This window comes from Mobula hypostoma, chromosome 2, assembly GCF_963921235.1.
Source record: "Mobula hypostoma chromosome 2, sMobHyp1.1, whole genome shotgun sequence".
NCBI lineage: Eukaryota > Metazoa > Chordata > Chondrichthyes > Myliobatiformes > Myliobatidae > Mobula > Mobula hypostoma.
The window spans coordinates 164,421,695-164,443,043 of record NC_086098.1 but is presented as its reverse complement, the minus strand read 5'-3'; the positions used below and the strand labels follow the sequence as shown (position 1 = coordinate 164,443,043).

General features: G+C 49.3%; 1 protein-coding gene across 1 annotated transcript in view; it reads left to right on the top strand.

Annotated features, from left to right (window-relative positions):
* The window catches only part of LOC134342635 (DENN domain-containing protein 3-like), a 182,460-nt gene that overhangs the window by 135,707 nt on the left and 25,404 nt on the right, over positions 1-21,349 (top strand). Inside the window, exon 14 of the mRNA XM_063040994.1 lies at positions 16,846-17,373. Within this exon, the coding sequence (XP_062897064.1) occupies positions 16,846-17,373 (528 nt within the window). The remainder of the gene's footprint in view (positions 1-16,845; positions 17,374-21,349) is intronic.

Genomic DNA, 21,349 nt, shown 5'->3' with positions numbered 1-21,349 from the left:
CATAGATTTAAGGTGCTTGGAAGTAGGTACAGAGGAGATGTCAGGGGTAAGTTTTTTACTCAGAGAGTGGTGAGTGCGTGGAACGGGCTGCCGGCGGCGGTGGTGGAGGCGGAAACGATAGGGTCTTTTAATAGACTCCTGGATGAATACATGGAGCTTAGAAAGATAGAGGGCTATGGGTAAAGCCTAGGTAGTTCTAATGTAGGGACATGTTCGGCACAGCTTTGTGGGCTGAAGGGCCTGTATTGTGCTGCAGGTTTTCTATGTTTCTCGACTGCGGTGGAGGCCAAGTCTGTGAGTACATTTAAGGTGGAAGTTGATTGTTTCCTGATTGGTCAGGGCATCAAAGGGTACGGCGAGAAGGCAGATGTAAGGGATTGAGTGGGATCTGGGATCAGCCATGATGGAATGGTGGAGCAGACTTGATGGGCTGAATGGCCTAATTCTGCTCCATTAACTTAGGGTCCTTCCCTAATTAACCTAATTGTGCTTAATGCACCATCCTTCACACATACCTGGCGTCAGACACAAAGTGAAGCTCCCTCCACACTATCCAATCTCGCACTCCTGTGGACAGACACAGAGTTAAGCTCCCTCTACACCATCCCATCACCCACTCCCAGGGTCAGACACAGAGTTAAGCTCCCTCTGCACCGTCCCATCACCCACTCCGAGGGTCAGACACAGGGGGAAGCTCCCTCTACACCATCCCATCACCCACTCCGAGGATCAGACACAGGGGGAAACTCCCCCTACACCATCCCATCACCCACTCCGAGGGTCAGACACAGGGGGAAGCTCCCTCTACACCATCCCATCACCCACTCCGAGGGTCAGACACAGAGTTAAGCTCCCTCTACACCATCCCATCACCCACTCCGAGGGTCAGACACAGGGGGAAGCTCCCTCTACACCATCCCATCACCCACTCCGAGGGTCAGACACAGGGGGAAGCTCCCTCTACACCATCCCATCACCCACTCCGAGGGTCAGACACAGAGTTAAGCTCCCTCTACACCATCCCATCACCCACTCCGAGGGTCAGACACAGGGGGAAACTCCCTCTACACCATCCCATCACTCACTCCGAGGGTCAGACACAGGGGGAAGCTCCCTCTACACCATCCCATCACCCACTCCGAGGGTCAGACAGGGGGAAGCTCCCTCTACACCATCCCATCACCCACTCCGAGGGTCAGACACAGGGGGAAGCTCCCTCTACACCATCCCATCACCCACTCCGAGGGTCAGACACAGGGGGAAACTCCCTCTACACCATCCCAACACCCACTCCGAGGGTCAGACACAGGGGGAAGCTCCCTCTACACCATCCCATCACCCACTCCGAGGGTCAGACACAGGGGGAAGCTCCCTCTACACCATCCCATCACCCACTCCGAGGGTCAGATACAGGGGGAAGCTCCCTCTACACCATCCCATCACCCACTCCGAGGGTCAGACACAGGGGGAAGCTCCCTCTACACCATCCCATCACCCACTCCGAGGGTCAGACACAGAGTTAAGCTCCCTCTACACCATCCCATCACCCACTCCGAGGATCAGACACAGAGTTAAGCTCCCTCTACACCATCCCATCACCCACTCCGAGGGTCAGACACAGGGGGAAGCTCCCTCTACACCATCCCATCACCCACTCCGAGGGTCAGACACAGGGGGAAGCTCCCTCTACACCATCCCATCACCCACTCCGAGGTTCAGACACAGTTAAGCTCCCTCTACACCATCCCATCACCCACTCCGAGGGTCAGACACAGGGGGAAGCTCCCTCTACACCATCCCATCACCCACTCCGAGGGTCAGACACAGGGGGAAACTCCCTCTACACCATCCCATCACCCACTCCGAGGGTCAGACACAGGGGGAAGCTCCCTCTCACCATCCCATCACCCACTCCGAGGGTCAGACACAGAGTTAAGCTCCCTCTACACCATCCCATCACCCACTCCGAGGGTCAGACACAGGGTGAAGCTCCCTCTACACCATCCCATCACCCACTCCGAGGGTCAGACACAGGGGGAAACTCCCTCTACACCATCCCATCACTCACTCCGAGGGTCAGACACAGGGGGAAGCTCCCTCTACACCATCCCATCACCCACTCCGAGGGTCAGACACAGGGGGAAGCTCCCTCTACACCATCCCATCACCCACTCCGAGGGTCAGACACAGGGGGAAACTCCCTCTACACCATCCCATCACTCACTCCGAGGGTCAGACACAGGGGGAAGCTCCCTCTACACCATCTCAACACCCACTCCGAGGGTCAGACACAGGGGGAAGCTCCCTCTACACCATCCCATCACCCACTCCGAGGGTCAGACACAGGGGGAAGCTCCCTCTACACCATCCCATCACCCACTCCGAGGGTCAGACACAGGGGGAAGCTCCCTCTACACCATCCCATCACCCACTCCGAGGGTCAGACACAGGGGGAAGCTCCCTCTACACCATCCCATCACCCACTCCGAGGGTCAGACACAGGGGGAAGCTCCCTCTACACCATCCCATCACCCACTCCGAGGGTCAGACACAGAGTTAAGCTCCCTCTACACCATCCCATCACCCACTCCGAGGGTCAGACACAGGGGGAAGCTCCCTCTACACCATCCCATCACCCACTCCGAGGGTCAGACACAGGGGGAAGCTCCCTCTACACCATCCCATCACCCACTCCGAGGGTCAGACACAGGGGGAAGCTCCCTCTACACCATCCCATCACCCACTCCGAGGGTCAGACACAGGGGGAAGCTCCCTCTACACCATCCCATCACCCACTCCGAGGGTCAGACACAGGGGGAAGCTTCCTCTACACCATCCCATCACCCACTCCGAGGGTCAGACACAGAGTTAAGCTCCCTCTACACCATCCCATCACCCACTCCGAGGGTCAGACACAGGGGGAAGCTCCCTCTACACCATCCCATCACCCACTCCGAGGGTCAGACACAGAGTTAAGCTCCCTCTACACCATCCCATCACCCACTCCGAGGGTCAGACACAGGGGGAAGCTCCCTCTACACCATCCCATCACCCACTCCGAGGGTCAGACACAGGGGGAAGCTCCCTCTACACCATCCCATCACCCACTCCGAGGGTCAGACACAGAGTTAAGCTCCCTCTACACCATCCCATCACCCACTCCGAGGGTCAGACACAGGGGGAAGCTCCCTCTACACCATCCCATCACCCACTCCGAGGGTCAGACACAGGGGGAAGCTCCCTCTACACCATCCCATTAACCACTCCGAGGGTCAGACACAGAGTTAAGCTCCCTCTACACCATCCCATCACCCACTCCGAGGGTCAGACACATGGAGAAGCTCCCTCTACACCATCCCATCACTCACTCCGAGTGTCAGACACAGGGGGAAGCTCCCTCTACACCATCCCATCACCCACTCCGAGGGTCAGACACAGGGGGAAGCTCCCTCTACACTATCCCATCACCCACTCCGAGGGTCAGACACAGGGGGAAGCTCCCTCTACACCATCCCATCACCCACTCCGAGGGTCAGACACAGAGTTAAGCTCCCTCTACACCATCCCATCACCCACTCCGAGGGTCAGACACAGGGGGAAGCTCCCTCTACACCATCCCATCACCCACTCCGAGGGTCAGACACAGGGGGAAGCTCCCTCTACACCATCCCATCACCCACTCCGAGGGTCAGACACAGGGGGAAGCTCCCTCTACACCATCCCATCACCCACTCCGAGGGTCAGACACAGGGGGAAGCTTCCTCTACACCATCCCATCACCCACTCCGAGGGTCAGACACAGGGGGAAGCTCCCTCTACACCATCCCATCACCCACTCCGAGGGTCAGACACAGGGGGAAGCTCCCTCTACACCATCCCATTAACCACTCCGAGGGTCAGACACAGAGTTAAGCTCCCTCTACACCATCCCATCACCCACTCCGAGGGTCAGACACATGGAGAAGCTCCCTCTACACCATCCCATCACTCACTCCGAGTGTCAGACACAGGGGGAAGCTCCCTCTACACCATCCCATCACCCACTCCGAGGGTCAGACACAGGGGGAAGCTCCCTCTACACCATCCCATCACCCACTCCGAGGGTCAGACACAGAGTTAAGCTCCCTCTACACCATCCCATCACCCACTCCGAGGGTCAGACACAGGGGGAAGCTCCCTCTACACCATCCCATCACCCACTCCGAGGGTCAGACACAGGCGGAAGCTCCCTCTACACCATCCCATCACCCACTCCGAGGGTCAGACACAGGGGGAAGCTCCCTCTACACCATCCCATCACCCACTCCGAGGGTCAGACACAGGGGGAAGCTCCCTCTACACCATCCCATCACCCACTCCGAGGGTCAGACACAGGGGGAAGCTCCCTCTACACCATCCCATCACCCACTCCGAGGGTCAGACACAGGGGGAAGCTCCCTCTACACCATCCCATCACCCACTCCGAGGGTCAGACACAGGGGGAAGCTCCCTCTACACCATCCCATCACCCACTCCGAGGGTCAGACACAGGGGGAAGCTTCCTCTACACCATCCCATCACCCACTCCGAGGGTCAGACACAGAGTTCAGCTCCCTCTACACCATCCCATCACCCACTCCGAGGGTCAGACACAGGGGGAAGCTCCCTCTACACCATCCCATCACCCACTCCGAGGGTCAGACACAGGGGGAAGCTCCCTCTACACCATCCCATCACCCACTCCGAGGGTCAGACACAGAGTTAAGCTCCCTCTACACCATCCCATCACCCACTCCGAGGGTCAGACACAGGGGGAAACTCCCTCTACACCATCCCATCACCCACTCCGAGGGTCAGACACAGGGGGAAGCTCCCTCTACACCATCCCATCACCCACTCCGAGGGTCAGACACAGGGGGAAGCTCCCTCTACACCATCCCATCACCCACTCCGAGGGTCAGACACAGGGGGAAGCTCCCTCTACACCATCCCATTAACCACTCCGAGGGTCAGACACAGAGTTAAGCTCCCTCTACACCATCCCATCACCCACTCCGAGGGTCAGACACATGGAGAAGCTCCCTCTACACCATCCCATCACTCACTCCGAGTGTCAGACACAGGGGGAAGCTCCCTCTACACCATCCCATCACCCACTCCGAGGGTCAGACACAGGGGGAAGCTCCCTCTACACCATCCCATCACCCACTCCGAGGGTCAGACACAGAGTTAAGCTCCCTCTACACCATCCCATCACCCACTCCGAGGGTCAGACACAGGGGGAAGCTCCCTCTACACCATCCCATCACCCACTCCGAGGGTCAGACACAGGGGGAAGCTCCCTCTACACCATCCCATCACCCACTCCGAGGGTCAGACACAGGGGGAAGCTCCCTCTACACCATCCCATCACCCACTCCGAGGGTCAGACACAGGGGGAAGCTTCCTCTACACCATCCCATCACCCACTCCGAGGGTCAGACACAGAGTTCAGCTCCCTCTACACCATCCCATCACCCACTCCGAGGGTCAGACACAGAGTTAAGCTCCCTCTACACCATCCCATCACCCACTCCGAGGGTCAGACACAGGGGGAAGCTCCCTCTACACCATCCCATCACCCACTCCGAGGGTCAGACACAGGGGGAAGCTCCCTCTACACCATCCCATCACCCACTCCGAGGGTCAGACACAGGGGGAAGCTCCCTCTACACCATCCCATCACCCACTCCGAGGGTCAGACACAGGGGGAAGCTCCCTCTACACCATCCCATCACCCACTCCGAGGGTCAGACACAGGGGGAAGCTCCCTCTACACCATCCCATCACCCACTCCGAGGGTCAGACACAGGGGGAAGCTCCCTCTACACCATCCCATCACCCACTCCGAGGGTCAGACACAGGGGGAAGCTCCCTCTACACCATCCCATTAACCACTCCGAGGGTCAGACACAGAGTTAAGCTCCCTCTACACCATCCCATCACCCACTCCGAGGGTCAGACACATGGAGAAGCTCCCTCTACACCATCCCATCACTCACTCCGAGTGTCAGACACAGGGGGAAGCTCCCTCTACACCATCCCATCACCCACTCCGAGGGTCAGACACAGGGGGAAGCTCCCTCTACACCATCCCATCACCCACTCCGAGGGTCAGACACAGGGGGAAGCTCCCTCTACACCATCCCATCACCCACTCCGAGGGTCAGACACAGGGGGAAGCTCCCTCTACACCATCCCATCACCCACTCCGAGGGTCAGACACAGAGTTAAGCTCCCTCTACACCATCCCATCACCCACTCCGAGGGTCAGACACAGGGGGAAGCTCCCTCTACACCATCCCATCACCCACTCCGAGGGTCAGACACAGGGGGAAGCTCCCTCTACACCATCCCATCACCCACTCCGAGGGTCAGACACAGGGGGAAGCTTCCTCTACACCATCCCATCACCCACTCCGAGGGTCAGACACAGGGGGAAGCTTCCTCTACACCATCCCATCACCCACTCCGAGGATCAGACACAGAGTTAAGCTCCCTCTACACCATCCCATCACCCACTCCGAGGGTCAGACACAGAGTTAAGCTCCCTCTACACCATCCCATCACCCACTCCGAGGGTCAGACACAGGGGGAAGCTCCCTCTACACCATCCCATCACCCACTCCGAGGGTCAGACACAGAGTTAAGCTCCCTCCACACTGTCCCATCATGCATTGGAAATTTGGAGGATATGCAGTTTCCCAGAGGGATGATGTTGTATGCCTGCCTAGATCGTGGGCAGAGACAAAAGATGCTCACACCAAAGACATACGGGGTAGGTTAATAGGTCACTGTAACTTGTTCGGGTTAATCGGTGTAGTGTCTTTGCTGGGACAGAATGACCCGAAGGGCCTGAAGGGTCTACTCTGCGGTGTATTGCTAAAGAAGTTAACTGGCAGTGGAGTGGAGTGAAGTGTCATGGTGCATGTAAACGGGTCACTGTGCGAGTGAGGTCACTGTCATGAGCAGCGTCACGGGCACAGAGCATCAGAGAAGCAACACCCACAAGAGAAACATCAACTATACACACGATCAGATTTATTCCTTAAATTATAAGTAATTTTTTCAAGTGGAATACAGCTAAAGAGTTCATTATTCCAACGATCCATACTTAAATACGAATCCGATTTCCAAGTAACTGCAATAGCCTTTTTGGCTACTGCCAAAGCAATTTTTATAAATTCTTTCTGATATTTATTCAATTTAAGTTTTGGTTTTATCCCTTCCATGTCACCAAATAAAAATAATCTTAGATTATGTGGAAGTTGTGTTCCAATAATTTGTTCCAATAAAACTCTTAAATTTATCCAAAAAGGTTGAATTTTAAAACAAGACCAAGTAGAATGTAAGAAAGTATCAATTTCTTGATTACACCGAAAACATTGATCAGATAAGTTTGGGTTTAATAGAAACATAGAAACATAGAAAATAGGTGCAGGAGTAGGCCATTCGGCCCTTCGAGCCTGCACCGCCATTTATTATGATCATGGCTGATCATCCAACTCAGAACCCCGCCCCAGCCTACCCTCCATACCCTCTGATCCCTTTAGCCACAAGGACCATATCTAACTCCCTCTTAAATAGAGCCAATGAACTGGCCTCAACTGTTTCCTGTGGCAGAGAATTCCACAGATTCACCACTCTCTGTGTGAAGAAGTTTTTCCTAATCTCGGTCCTAAAAGGCTTCCCCTCTATCCTCAAACTGTGGCCCCTCGTTCTGGACTTCCCTAACATCAGGAACAATCTTCCTGCATCTAGCCTGTCCAATCCCTTTAGGATCTTATACGTTTCAATCAGATCCCCCCTCAATCTTCTAAATTCCAACGAGTACAAGCCCAGTTCATCCAGTCTTTCATCATATGAAAGACCTGCCATCCCAGGAATCAATCTGGTGAACCTTCTTTGTACTCCCTCTATGGGAAAGATGTCTTTCCTCAGATTAGGGGACCAAAATTGAACACAATACTCCAGGTGTGGTCTCACCAAGGCCTTGTACAACTGCAGTAGTACCTCCCTGCTCCTGTACTCGAATCCTCTCGCTATAAATGCCAGCATACCGTTCGCCTTTTTCACCGCCTGCTGTACCTGCATGCCCACTTTCAATGACTGGTGTATAATGACACCCAGGTCTCGTTGCACCTCCCCTTTTCCTAATCGGCCACCATTCAGATAATAATCTGTTTTCCTATTTTTGCCACCAAAGTGGATAACTTCACATTTATCCACATTAAATTGCATCTGCCATGAGTTTGCCCACTCACCCAACCTATCCAAGTCACCCTGCATCCTCTTAGCGTCCTCCTCACTGCTAACACTGCCACCCAGCTTCGTGTCATCCGCAAACTTGGAGATGCTGCATTTAATTCCCTCATCCAAGTCATTAATATATATTGTAAACAACTGGGGTCCCAGCACTGAGCCTTGCGGTACCCCACTAGTCACCGCCTGCCATTCTGAAAAGGTCCCGTTTATTCCCACTCTTTGCTTCCTGTCTGCTAACCAATTCTCCACCCACACCAATACCTTACCCCCAATACCGTGTGCTTTAAGTTTGCACACTAATCTCCTGTGTGGGACCTTGTCAAAAGCCTTTTGAAAATCCAAATATACCACATCCACTGGTTCTCCCCTATCCACTCTACTAGTTACATCCTCAAAAAATTCTATGAGATTCGTCAGACATGATTTTCCTTTCACAAATCCATGCTGACTTTGTCCGATCATTTCACCGCTTTCCAAATGTGCTGTTATCACATCCTTGATAACTGACTCCAGCAGTTTCCCCACCACCGATGTTAGGCTAACCGGCCTATAATTCCCCGGTTTCTCTCTCCTTCCTTTTTTAAAAAGTGGGGTTACATTAGCCACCCTCCAATCCTCAGGAACTAGTCCAGAATCTAACGAGTTTTGAAAAATTATCACTAATGCATCCACTATTTCTTGGGCTACTTCCTTAAGCACTCTGGGATGCAGACCATCTGGCCCTGGGGATTTATCTGCCTTCAATCCCTTCAATTTACCTAACACCACTTCCCTACTAACATGTATTTCACTCAGTTCCTCCATCTCACTGGACCCTCTGTCCCTTACTATTTCTGGAAGATTATTTATGTCCTCCTTAGTGAAGACAGAACCAAAGTAATTATTCAATTGGTCTGCCATGTCCTTGCTCCCCATAATCAATTCACCTGTTTCTGTCTGCAGGGGACCTACATTTGTCTTTATCAGTCTTTTCCTTTTTACATATCTATAAAAGCTTTTACAGTCCGTTTTTATGTTCTCTGCCAGTTTTCTCTCATAATCTTTTTTCCCCTTCCTAATTAAGCCCTTTGTCCTCCTCTGCTGAACTCTGAATTTCTCCCAGTCCTCAGGTGAGCCACTTTCTCTGGATAATTTGTATGCTACTTCTTTGGAATTGATACTATCCCTAATTTCTCTTGTCAGCCACGGGTGCACTACCTTCCTTGATTTATTCTTTTGCCAAACTGGGATGAACAATTGTTGTAGTTCATCCATGCAACCTTTAAATGCTTGCCATTGCATATCCACCGTCAATCCTTTAAGTGTCATTTGCCAGTCTATCTTAGCTAATTCACGTCTCATACCTTCAAAGTTACCCCTCTTTAAGTTCAGAACCTTTGTTTCTGAATTAACTATGTCACTCTCCATGTTAATGAAGAATTCCACCATATTATGGTCACTCTTTCCCAAGGGGCCTCTCACGACAAGATCGCTAATTAACCCTTCCTCATTGCTCAAAACCCAGTCCAGAATAGCCTGCTCTCTAGTCGGTTCCTCGACATGTTGGTTCAAAAAACCATCCCGCATACATTCCAAGAAATCCTCTTCCTCAGCACCTTTACCAATTTGGTTCACCCAGTCTACATGTAGATTGAAGTCACCCATTATAACTGCTGTTCCTTTATTGCACACATTTCTAATTTCCAGTTTAATACCATCTCCGACCTCACTACTACTGTTAGGTGGCCTGTACACAACTCCCACCAGCGTCTTCTGCCCCTTAGTGTTACGCAGCTCTACCCATATCGATTCCACATCTTCCCGGCTTATGTCCTTCCTTTCTATTGCGTTAATCTCTTTTTTAACCAGCAACGCCACCCCACCTCCCCTTCCTTCATGTCTCTCCCTCCTGAATATTGAATATCCCTGAACGTTGAGCTCCCATCCCTGGTCACCCTGGAGCCATGTCTCTGTGATCCCAACTATATCATAATCATTAATAACAATCTGCACTTTCAATTCATCCACCTTATTACGAATGCTCCTTGCATTGACACATAAAGCCTTCAGGCGCTCTTTTACAACTCTCTTAGCCCTTTTTAATGCTTGCCCTGGATTTGTCGGCCTGCCACTTTTACTTTTCTCCTTTGTACTTTTTGCTTCTACGCTCACTTTACACCCCTCTGTCTCTCTGCACTGGTTCCCATCCCTCTGTTGTGAACTAACCTCCTCACGCCTAGCCTCTTTAATTTGATTCCCACCCCCCAACCATTCTAGTTTAAAGTCACCTCAGTAGCCCCCGCTAATCTCCCTGCCAGGATATTGGTCCCCCTAGGATTCAAGTGTAACCCGTCCTTTTTGTACAGGTCACGCCTGCACCAATAGAGGTCCCAATGATCCAAAAACTTGAATCCCTGCCCCCTGCTCCAATCCCTCAGCCACGCATTTATCCTCCACCTCATCGCATTCCTACTCTCACTGTCGCGTGGCACAGGCAGTAATCCCGAGATTACTACCTTTGCGGTCCTTTTTCTCAACTCCCTTCCTAGCTCCCTATATTCTTCTTTCAGGACCTCATCCCTTTTCCTACCTATGTCATTGGTACCTATATGTACCACGACCTCTGGCTCCTCACCCTCCCACTTCAGGATATCTTGGACACGATCAGAAATATCCCGGACCCTGGCACCAGGGAGGCAAACTACCATCCGGGTCTCTGGACTGCGTCCACAGAATCGTCTATCTGACCCCCTTACTATCGAGTCCCCTCCTCTTCCTTGCCCTACCCTTCTGAGCTACAGGGCCAGACTCTGTGCCGGAGGCACGGCCACTGTCGCTTCCCCCGGGTAAGCTGTCCCCTCCAACAGTACTCAAACAGGAGTACCTGTTGTTAAGGGGCACAGCCACCGGGGTACTCCCCATCACCTGCCTTTTCCCCTTCCCCTTCCTAACTGTGACCCACTTGTCTGCCTCCCGTGGCCCCGGCGTGACCACCTGCCTTCCACTCCTCTCTATCACCTCCTCGCTCTCCCTGACCAGACGAAGGTCATCGAGCTGCAGCTCCAGTTCCGTAACGCGGTCCCTTAGGAGCTGCATCTCAATGCACTTGGCGCAGATGTAGACGTCCGGGAGGCTTGGAGACTCCAGGGCCTCCCACATTCGACACCAAGAACAGCAAACTGCCCTCACAGTCATAATGCCCCTCTCCTCAAATAGCAACAGAAAATGAATGTCAAACCTTCCTCGCCTCGCCCGCTTCCGCCTAAGCCCGGTGAGCCGAAGCCCTTAAGTCTTCACTCTGCTCCCGGCTCACTCCGCCGCCCGCAAACTACGCTGCCCGCTCTATGAGGCTCTGTTCCTTTTAAATCTGCCGCGCTGCACTGCCCGACGTCACACGCCTGCGCAGTCCCGCCTCTCAGAAAGCCGTTGGAGAAAAAAAATAACGAAAATTTCAAAAATCTCTTTCTCGGCACTCCCACTCAGACTCTCAGACTCCTTCTTCGAATCAAACCCGAAGCAAGATGTCTGCCCTTTTAAATCTGCCGCGCTGCACTGCAGATAAATAATCTATTTATTTATAAATAAATAATCTATTTATTTTTTGCCATGTAATATATAATTGATGTAAAAAATTATATTGTACTAATCTGAGTTGAACATTTATTGTATTTGTCATACTGTCAAGACATAGTCTTGACCAACTTGTTTCATCAATATTAATATTCAAATCTGTTTCCTATTTTTGTCTTGACTTATGGATTCCTTGTTTAAGTGTCTGTTTTTGAATCAGATTATACATAAAAGAAGTAATTTTTTAAATTTTTTCTTTTTAAATTAAAGTTTCAATTTCATCAGGTTTTGGCAATAACATTGTTTGACCCAGTTTATCTCTTAAGTAAGCCCTTAATTGAAAAAAACAAAAAAAAGTGTTATTTGATATTTTATGTTTATTCTTTAATTGTTCAAATGACATCAAAATACCTCCTTTCAGCCCAAAATCTTGACTGTTTATTCTCCTCTTTCGAAGCTGCCTGACTTGCAGAGTTTCTCCAGCACTTTCAAAGTCCAACATAAATTTATTATCAAAGTACATACATGTCTCCATGATAACCCTGAGAGTCATTTTCCTGCAGACATACTCAATAAATCCATAATACACTAACAGCCATAATAGAATTGATGAAAGACCACTTGGGTGTTCAACCAGTGTGCAAAAGACAAAAAACTGTGCAAATACAAAAAGAAAGAAATAATTAATAAATAGATAAGCAATTAATATCGAAAACATGAGATGAAGTGTCTTAGAAAGTGAGCCCATTGTGGGAACATTTCAATGATGGGGCAAGTGAAGTTAAATGAAGTTATTCCCTCTGGTTCGAGATCCTGATGATTGAGGTTTCTGAACCTGGTGGTGTGAATCCTGAGGCTCCTGTACCTCCTTCCTGAAGGCAGCAGTAAGAAACGAGCATGACCTGGGTGGTGGGAATCCCTGATGATGGATGCTGCTTTCCTGCGACAGTGCTCTGTGCAGCTGTGCTCAATGATTGGGAGGGCTTTACCCATGATAGACTGGGCCATATCCACTATTTTTGTGGGATTTTCCATTCAAGAGCATTGGTGCTTCTGTTCCAGCCAGTCAGTATAGTCTCCAACTCACAGCTATAGACGTTGATCAAAGTTATAGAATCTTCGTAAGCTCCTAAGGAAGTAGAGGCACTGCCATGCTTTCTCCATAATTGCACTTATGGGCTGGGCCAGGACTCATTCTCTGCAATGATAACACGGAGGAATTTCATGTTGCTAACCCTGTCCACCTCTGATCCAATGAGAACTGGCTCAAGGACCTCTGGTTTCCTCCTCCTGAAGTCAATAATCGGCTCCTTGGTCTTGCTGGCATTGAGTGAGAGGTTGGTGTTATGGCACCACTCAGCCAGATTCTCAATCTCCCTCCTGTATGCTGATTTGTCACCATTTGTGTGCGTTGTAGAAGAAAACAAAACATAAACAGCAAAATTTGGAAAGGGAATTCCAGAACTTAGTCCCTGTGGCCAAGGAAACAGCTACCAAAACCGAAATGATTAGACTAAAGGCTCCTACACATCTTGAAGGATGTTAGCATGGTCACCAGTGGAAAGTGTGAGCAGTTTCAAGTTCCCAGGTGTCAACATTTCTGAAGGTCCATCCTGGGCACAACATATTGGTGCAGTTACATGGAAGGCACGACTGCGGTCTTGTTTCATCACAATTTTGAGGAGATCTGGTATGCCACCAAAAGCACTCGCAGATTTTGACAGATGTACTGTTGAGGGCATTGTAACCGGTTGCATCACTGTCTAGTATAGAGAGGCCAATGCACAGGACTGGAGAAAGCTGCAGAATTTTGGCAGCTCAGCTTGCTCCATCATGAGCACTAGCCGGCTCAGCATCCAGGGCACTTTCTAAACACAATGCCTCAAAAACACAGCATCCATGATTAAGGGCCCCAACACCCAGGATATGCCCTCTTACCATTGCTACCTTCAAGGAGGAGGTACAAAAGCCTGAAGATACGCTCAACGATTCAGACACAGCCTCTTCCTTCCAACATCATATTTCTGAATGGGAAATGAACCCACGAACACTACCCCAGTGTTCCTGGCCTTTCTCTTTGCTATACTTCTTTAGTTTATTTTTTTAATATATACTTACCATAATTTATAGCTTTTATTATTATAGAAACATAGAAAACCTACAGCACAATACAGGCCCTTCGGCCCACAAAGCTGTGCCGAACATGTCCTTACCTTAGAAATTACCGAGGGTTACCCATAGCCCTCTGTTTTTCTAAGCTCCATGTACCTATCCAGGAGTCTCTTAAAAGACCCTATCGTATCCGCCTCCACCATCGCTGGCAGCCCATTCCATGCACTCACCACTCTCTGCATAAAAAACTTCCCTGACATCTCCTCTGTACCTACCTCCAAGCACCTTAAAACTGGGCCCTCTTGTGTTAGCCATTTCAGCCCTGGGAAAAAGCCTCTGTCTATCCACACGAACAATGCCTCTCATCATCTTATACACCTATATCAGGTCACCTCTCATCCTCTGACGCTCCAAGGAGAAAAGGCCGAGTTCACTCAACCTATTCTCATAAGGCATGCCCCCCAATCCAGACAACATCCCCGTAAATCTCCTATGCACTCTTTCTATGGTTTCCACATCATTCCTGTAGTGAGGCGATCAGAACTGAGCACAGTACTCCAAGTGTGGTATGACCAGGGTCCTATATAACTGCAACATTACCTCTCGGCTCCTAAACTCAATCCCACGATTGATGAAGGCCTATGGCTAGAAAGGGCCCAGCAATCTCTTCTCTTGCCTCCTTCAATAACTTGGGGTAAGTCCATCAAGCCCTGAGGTCTTATCCACCTTACATTCATTAGGAGCCCCAAAACTTGCTCCTCATTGACCACTAAACATCCTAACATAGTTATACACTCAACACTGATCTCCTGGTCTTCCATTTAATTGGCAAATACTGAAGCACTGTACTGATTAAGTACCTCACTCACATTCTTTGCATCAAAGCAGATGTTCCCCCCTTTATCCTTGAGTGGCCCCACTATCTCTCTAGTTATCTTTTGCTCTTGATGTTTGTATAGAATGCCTTGGGATTCACCTTAATCTTACTTGCCAAGTAACCCCACCCCCCGACTTTCCCATTTCATAGACCCACCCCTGGCTTTCTCATTTCATAAACATATATTAAATTTATTTTGAATCCCATGGAGCTTGTGGAGACCTTCCAATATCCAGGCAGCACACATCAAAGTTGCTGGTGAACGCAGTAGGCCAGGCAGCATCTCGAGGAAGGGGTACAGTCGACGTTTCAGGCTGAGACCCTTCGTCGGGACTAACTGAAGGAAGGGCTATTAAGAGATAAGAGATTCAAATCTCTTACTAGCTCTTCCTTCAGTTAGTCCTGACGAAGGGTCTGGGCCCAAAACGTCGACTGTACCTCTTCCTAGAGATGCTGCCTGGCCTGCTGCGTTCACCAGCAACTTTGATGTGTGTTGCTTGAATTTCCAGCATCTGCAGAATTCCTCATGTTTGTGAATATCCAGGCAGTCTTTCTTTCTTTCTTTCTTTTTTTTCTGTTTTTTTTTTAGGTAGGGGTTTGTTACGGGGGAAGGGTTAAGGGGGGAGATAGATATTATTCTATGTAATTAAATTTGAAAATTGAATAAAAAATTAAAATATAAACTATACACACGATTTTCAAGAAGGGACAAAATTTGATTCAAACAAGATATCATAGAAACATAGAAAACCTACAACACAATACAGGCCCTTCGGCCCACAAAGCTGTAACTTAGAAATTACCTGGGGTTACCCATAGCCCTTTATTTTCCTAAGCTCCATGTACCTGTCCTTTAATGCATAGTTGTTAAAGAGTGTTGCTGTGCTGAGGTGGTGATTAGGGTTGTGCTGTTTGGTTCAAGAACCGAATGGTTGAAGGGAAGCAGCTGTTCCTGAACCTGGTGGTGTGGGACTTCAGGATTCTGTACCTCCTGCCCGATGGGAGGTGCCAGAAGGTGGTGTGGCCCTAATGGTGGGATCTTTGATGATGGACGTGGCCCACTTGAGGTAGCGCCTCCTGTAGGTTTGACTGATAGTGGGAAGGGAAGTGCTGGTGATGGGCTGAGCACTTCACTCTCTGCAGTTTCTTGTTTCAGCGCATTCGATGGACTGAATGGCCTGTCAGAGGCTGGTCTGGTTGTCTCTGATCCTCGCTGTGTTGGTAATGCCATGAAAGGATAATGCGCAGATTCGGGAAGCATTCCCAAATAATAAATAAATAAATTTAATACACGTATACTGTGATTTATTTATTTATTATTATTATTTTTTTCTCTTCTGAATTATGCATTGCATTGAACTGCTGCTGATAAGTTAATGAATTTCACGTCACATGCCGGTGATAATAAACCTGATTCTGTTTTTTTAATAGTGTAGTAGGATAGTGGTCAGAGTAAGGCTTTAAAGATCAATTTTATTTGCCACATGTACACTAGAATATTGAAGCTTACAATGAAATGTATCTTTTGTATGAACGACCAACACAGTCCAAGGATTATGCTGCGGGCATCGGCAAGTGTTGCCAGGCTTCCGGCACCAACGTAGCCTGTCACAGCAGCAGTGACCCAGGGTCAGTTCCTCCGATGTCTACAGGGAGTTTGTTTGATTTCCCCGGGATCGCACGGCTCTCCTCTGCATGCTCCGGATGCCAAAGGCGTTGGATTACGGGTTGGCCAGTTGTGGACAAGCTGTGTTGACGCTTGTGGCTGCCCCCAGCACGCCGTCAAATAGTGTTGATGTTGACCCATTTCTGTGTATCTTTCGATGTACATGTGACAAGTAAAGTTGATCCTTAATAAACACAAGAGATTCTGCAGATGCTGGAAATCCAGAGCAACACACACAAAATGCTGGAGGAACTCAGTAGGCCAGGCAGCATCTTTGTCAAAACATTCACCAGGACTGGAAAGGAAGGGGGTGGAAGTCAGAATCTTGCTTTCTAATTGTCCTTTCACTACCTCACAGGAGGAAAAGTCAAGGAGAAGCTGTCACTCCAGAGTCTTCAGCTGCCTTCCTTCCCCAGTGACCCACTGGAACCCCTCAGTGTGTCACTGTACTACACCAAGCTGGTTGTCCAGATCACCAGATACATGGAGCAGACGGCCAGTGAGGACACGGAGACGCTGGCCGTCTGCCTGTACCTGAGGGGCATCGTCCGGCTGGCTCAGGGGCAGTGTTTCCAGGCCCTGTTGGACTTCCAGAACCTGGAGAAGATCGACATGAACGCCTTCCCACTGGAGCTGGTAAAACAGACACTGGAGCAGATGAGTGCGGAGGAGCTGCGTGGCGTGCAGGAGACCGAGAAACTGCAGGGTCTGCTTCACGACATCATGGAGAAACACTGGGACCAGGCGCAGCCTGAGCAGAGCGTCAAGGACTTTGAGCTGCCCCGCGTCCCCCTCAACGAGCAGGACTTCGCTGTCCACATCCAGGCCGCTGGTCTCGTCAGCAACCCCAGCACCATTGACACGCTCTTTGACATCCTTTCTGATGGTAAGTCACTGGAGACATAGTGTTGTGGAACAAAGAAATAACAGACAAACTAGGTAAGTATTTTACCTCAGTCTTCACTGTGGAAGACACTAGCAGGGTGCCAGATATTCAAGAGTGTCAGGGGACAAAAGTGAGTGTAGTTGCTATTCATAAAGAGAAGGTGCTTGGAACATTGAAAGGTCTGAAGGTAGGTAAGTTACCTGGATGAGATGGACTATACCCTAGAGTTGGCTGAAGAGGTTAGTAATGATCTTTCAAGAATCACTAGGTTCTGGAATAGTTCCGGAGGACTGGAAAATTGCAAATGTCAGTCCACTCTTCAGAAGGGAAGGAAGCAGAAGAGGGGAAATTATAGGCCAGTTAGCTGATATATGTTGGGAAGATGTTGGAGTTCCTTATTAAGGATGAGGTTTCACGGGACTTGGAGGCACATGATAAAGTAAGCCAAAGGTGTAGGCTGGTGACTAATGGTGTGCTGCAGGGGTTGGCGTTGGGATTGATTCTTTTCACATTGTATGTCAAAGATTTGGATGAAAGAATTGATGGCTTTGTGGCCAAGTTTGCGGATGATGTGAAGATAGGTGGAGGGGCAGGTGGTGTTAAGGAAACAGAACTCAGACAGATTGAGAAAATGAGCAAAGAAGTGGCAGACAAGACCGTAAGATATAGGAACAGAATAGGGCCATTTAGCCCATCGAGTCTACTCTGCCATTTCATCAGGGCTTATCTCAGCCCTAACCTCTTGCCTTCTCCACGTATCCCTTCATGCCCTGACCAATCAAGAGTCTATCAAACTCTGCCTTAAATATACATAAATATTTGGCCTCCACAGCTGCTTGTGGCAAAGAATTCCATAGATTCACCACTCTCTGGCTAAAGAAATTCCTCCCCATCTCCATTCTAAAAGGACGCCCCTCCATTCTGAGGCTGTGTCTGCTTGTCTTAGACTTTCCCACCATGGGAAACATCCTCTCCACATCAACTCTATTTTTTGAACACAGAAAATTCAAAATTCGGAGGTGTAAAGGGACTTGGGAATCCTTCTTGCAGGTTTCCCAAGAAGTTAACTTGCAGTTTGAATGGTGATGAAGGCAAATGAAGTATTAAATTCATTTCAAGTAGACTAGAATGTAAGAATAGCGATGAGATGCTGAGGCTTTATAAGGCATTGGTCAGACCAGTATTGTGAGCAGTTTTGGGCCCCTTATTTAAGAAAAATGTACTGGTGTTGGAGAGGATCCAGAAGATGTTTCGAGATTTGGGGTGTTGTGGATAGTGTGGAGGGCTGTCAGAGGTTACAGCGGGCATCGACAGGATGTAAAAATGGACTGAGAAGTGGCAGAAGGAGTTCAACCCAGATAAGTGTGAGGTGGTTCATTTTGGTAGGTCAAATATGATGGCAGAATATAACATTAATGGTCAGACTCTTGGCAGTGCGGAGGATCGGAAGGATCTTGGGGTCCAAGTCCGTAGGACACTAAAAGCTGCTGTGCAGGTTGACTCTGTGGTTAAGAAGGCATATGGTGTATTGGCCTTCATCAACCGTGGAATTGAGTTTAAGAGCTGAAAGGTAACGTTACAGCTTTATAGGACCCTGGTCAGGTCCCACTTGGAGTACTGTGCTCAGTTCTGGTCACCTCACTACAGGAAGAATGTGGAAACCATAGAAAGGGTGCAGAGGAGATTTACAATGATGTTGCCTGGATTGGAGAGCATGTCTTACGAGAATAGGTTGAGTGAACTTGGCCTTTTCTCCTTGGAGCGACGGAGGATGAGAGGTGACCTGATAGAGGTGTATAAGATAATGAGAGGCATTGATCATGTGGATAGTCAGAGGCTTTCTCCCAGGGTTGGAATAGCTAACACGGGAGGGCACAGTTTTAAGGTGCTTGGAAGTAGGTACAGAGGAGATGTCAGGGGTAAGTTTTTTACGCAGAGAGTGGTGAGTGCATGGAATGGGCTGCTGGTGATGGTGGTGGAAGCAGATACGATAGGGTCTTTTAAGAGACTCCTGGATAGGTACATGGAGCTCAGAAAAATAGAGGGCTATGGGAACCCTAGGTAATTTCTAAAGTACATGTTTGGCACAGCATTGTGGGCTGAAGGGCCTATATTGTGCTGTAGGTTTTCTATGTCTATGTTTCTATGAGAGTAATTCCAGGAATGAAAGGGTTAACATATGAGGAGTGTTTGATGGCTCTGGGTCTGCTGGAATTTAGAAAATTAAGGTGGTGGGGGGGGGTGGATCTCACTGAAACCTATAAAATATTGAAAAGCCAAGATAGGGTGGATGTGGAGAGTGTCCAGGACCACAACCTCAGAACAGATCAGGGGATCTCGACCTGGCGTTCAAGGACCCCTTGGTTAATGGTGGGAGTTCGTGGCATAAAAAAGGTTCGGAACTCTGGTATAGAGGGACGTCCATTTAGAACAGAGATGAGAAGGAATTTCTTCAACCAGAGGGTATTGAATCTGTGGAATTCATTGCCACAGGCAACTGGGGAGGCCAAGTCAGTGAGACTATTTGAAGTAGAGGTTGATAGGTTCCTGATTAATAAGGGTGTTCAAGGGTTACATAGAAACATAGAAACATAGAAAATAGGTGCAGGAGTAGGCCATTCGGCCCTTCGAACTTGCACCGCCATTCAGTATGATCATGGCTGATCATCCAACTCAGAACCCCGCCCCAGCCTACCCTCCATACCCTCTGATCCCTTTAGCCACAAGGACCATATCTAACTCCCTCTTAAATAGAGCCAATGAACTGGCCTCAACTGTTTCCTGTGGCAGAGAATTCCACAGATTCACCACTCTCTGTGTGAAGAAGTTTTTCCTAATCTCGGTCCTAAAAGGCTTCCCCTCTATCCTCAAACTGTGGCCCCTCGTTCTGGACTTCCCTAACATCAGGAACAATCTTCCTGCATCTAGCCTGTCCAATCCCTTTAGGATCTTATACGTTTCAATCAGATCCCCCCTCAATCTTCTAAATTCCAACGAGTACAAGCCCAGTTCATCCAGTCTTTCATCATATGAAAGACCTGCCATCCCAGGAATCAATCTGGTGAACCTTCTTTGTACTCCCTCTATGGGAAAGATGTCTTTCCTCAGATTAGGGGACCAAAATTGCACACAATACTCCAGGTGTGGTCTCACCAAGGCCTTGTACAACTGCAGTAGTACCTCCCTGCTCCTGTACTCGAATCCTCTCGCTATAAATGCCAGCATACCGTTCGCCTTTTTCACCGCCTGCTGTACCTGCATGCCCACTTTCAATGACTGGTGTATAATGACACCCAGGTCTCGTTGCACCTCCCCTTTTCCTAATCGGCCACCATTCAGATAATAATCTGTTTTCCTATTTTTGCCACCAAAGTGGATAACTTCACATTTATCCACATTAAATTGCATCTGCCATGAGTTTGCCCACTCACCCAACCTATCCAAGTCACCCTGCATCCTCTTAGCGTCCTCCTCACTGCTAACACTGCCACCCAGCTTCGTGTCATCCGCAAACTTGGAGATGCTGCATTTAATTCCCTCATCCAAGTCATTAATATATATTGTAAACAACTGGGGTCCCAGCACTGAGCCTTGCGGTACCCCACTAGTCACCGCCTGCCATTCTGAAAAGGTCCCGTTTATTCCCACTCTTTGCTTCCTGTCTGCTAACCAATTCTCCACCCACACCAATACCTTACCCCCAATACCGTGTGCTTTAAGTTTGCACACTAATCTCCTGTGTGGGACCTTGTCAAAAGCCTTTTGAAAATCCAAATATACCACATCCACTGGTTCTCCCCTATCCACTCTACTAGTTACATCCTCAAAAAATTCTATGAGATTCGTAAGACATGATTTTCCTTTCACAAATCCATGCTGACTTTGTCCGATCATTTCACCGCTTTCCAAATGTGCTGTTATCACATCTTTGATAACTGACTCTATAGTTTCCCCACCACCGATGTTAGGCTAACCG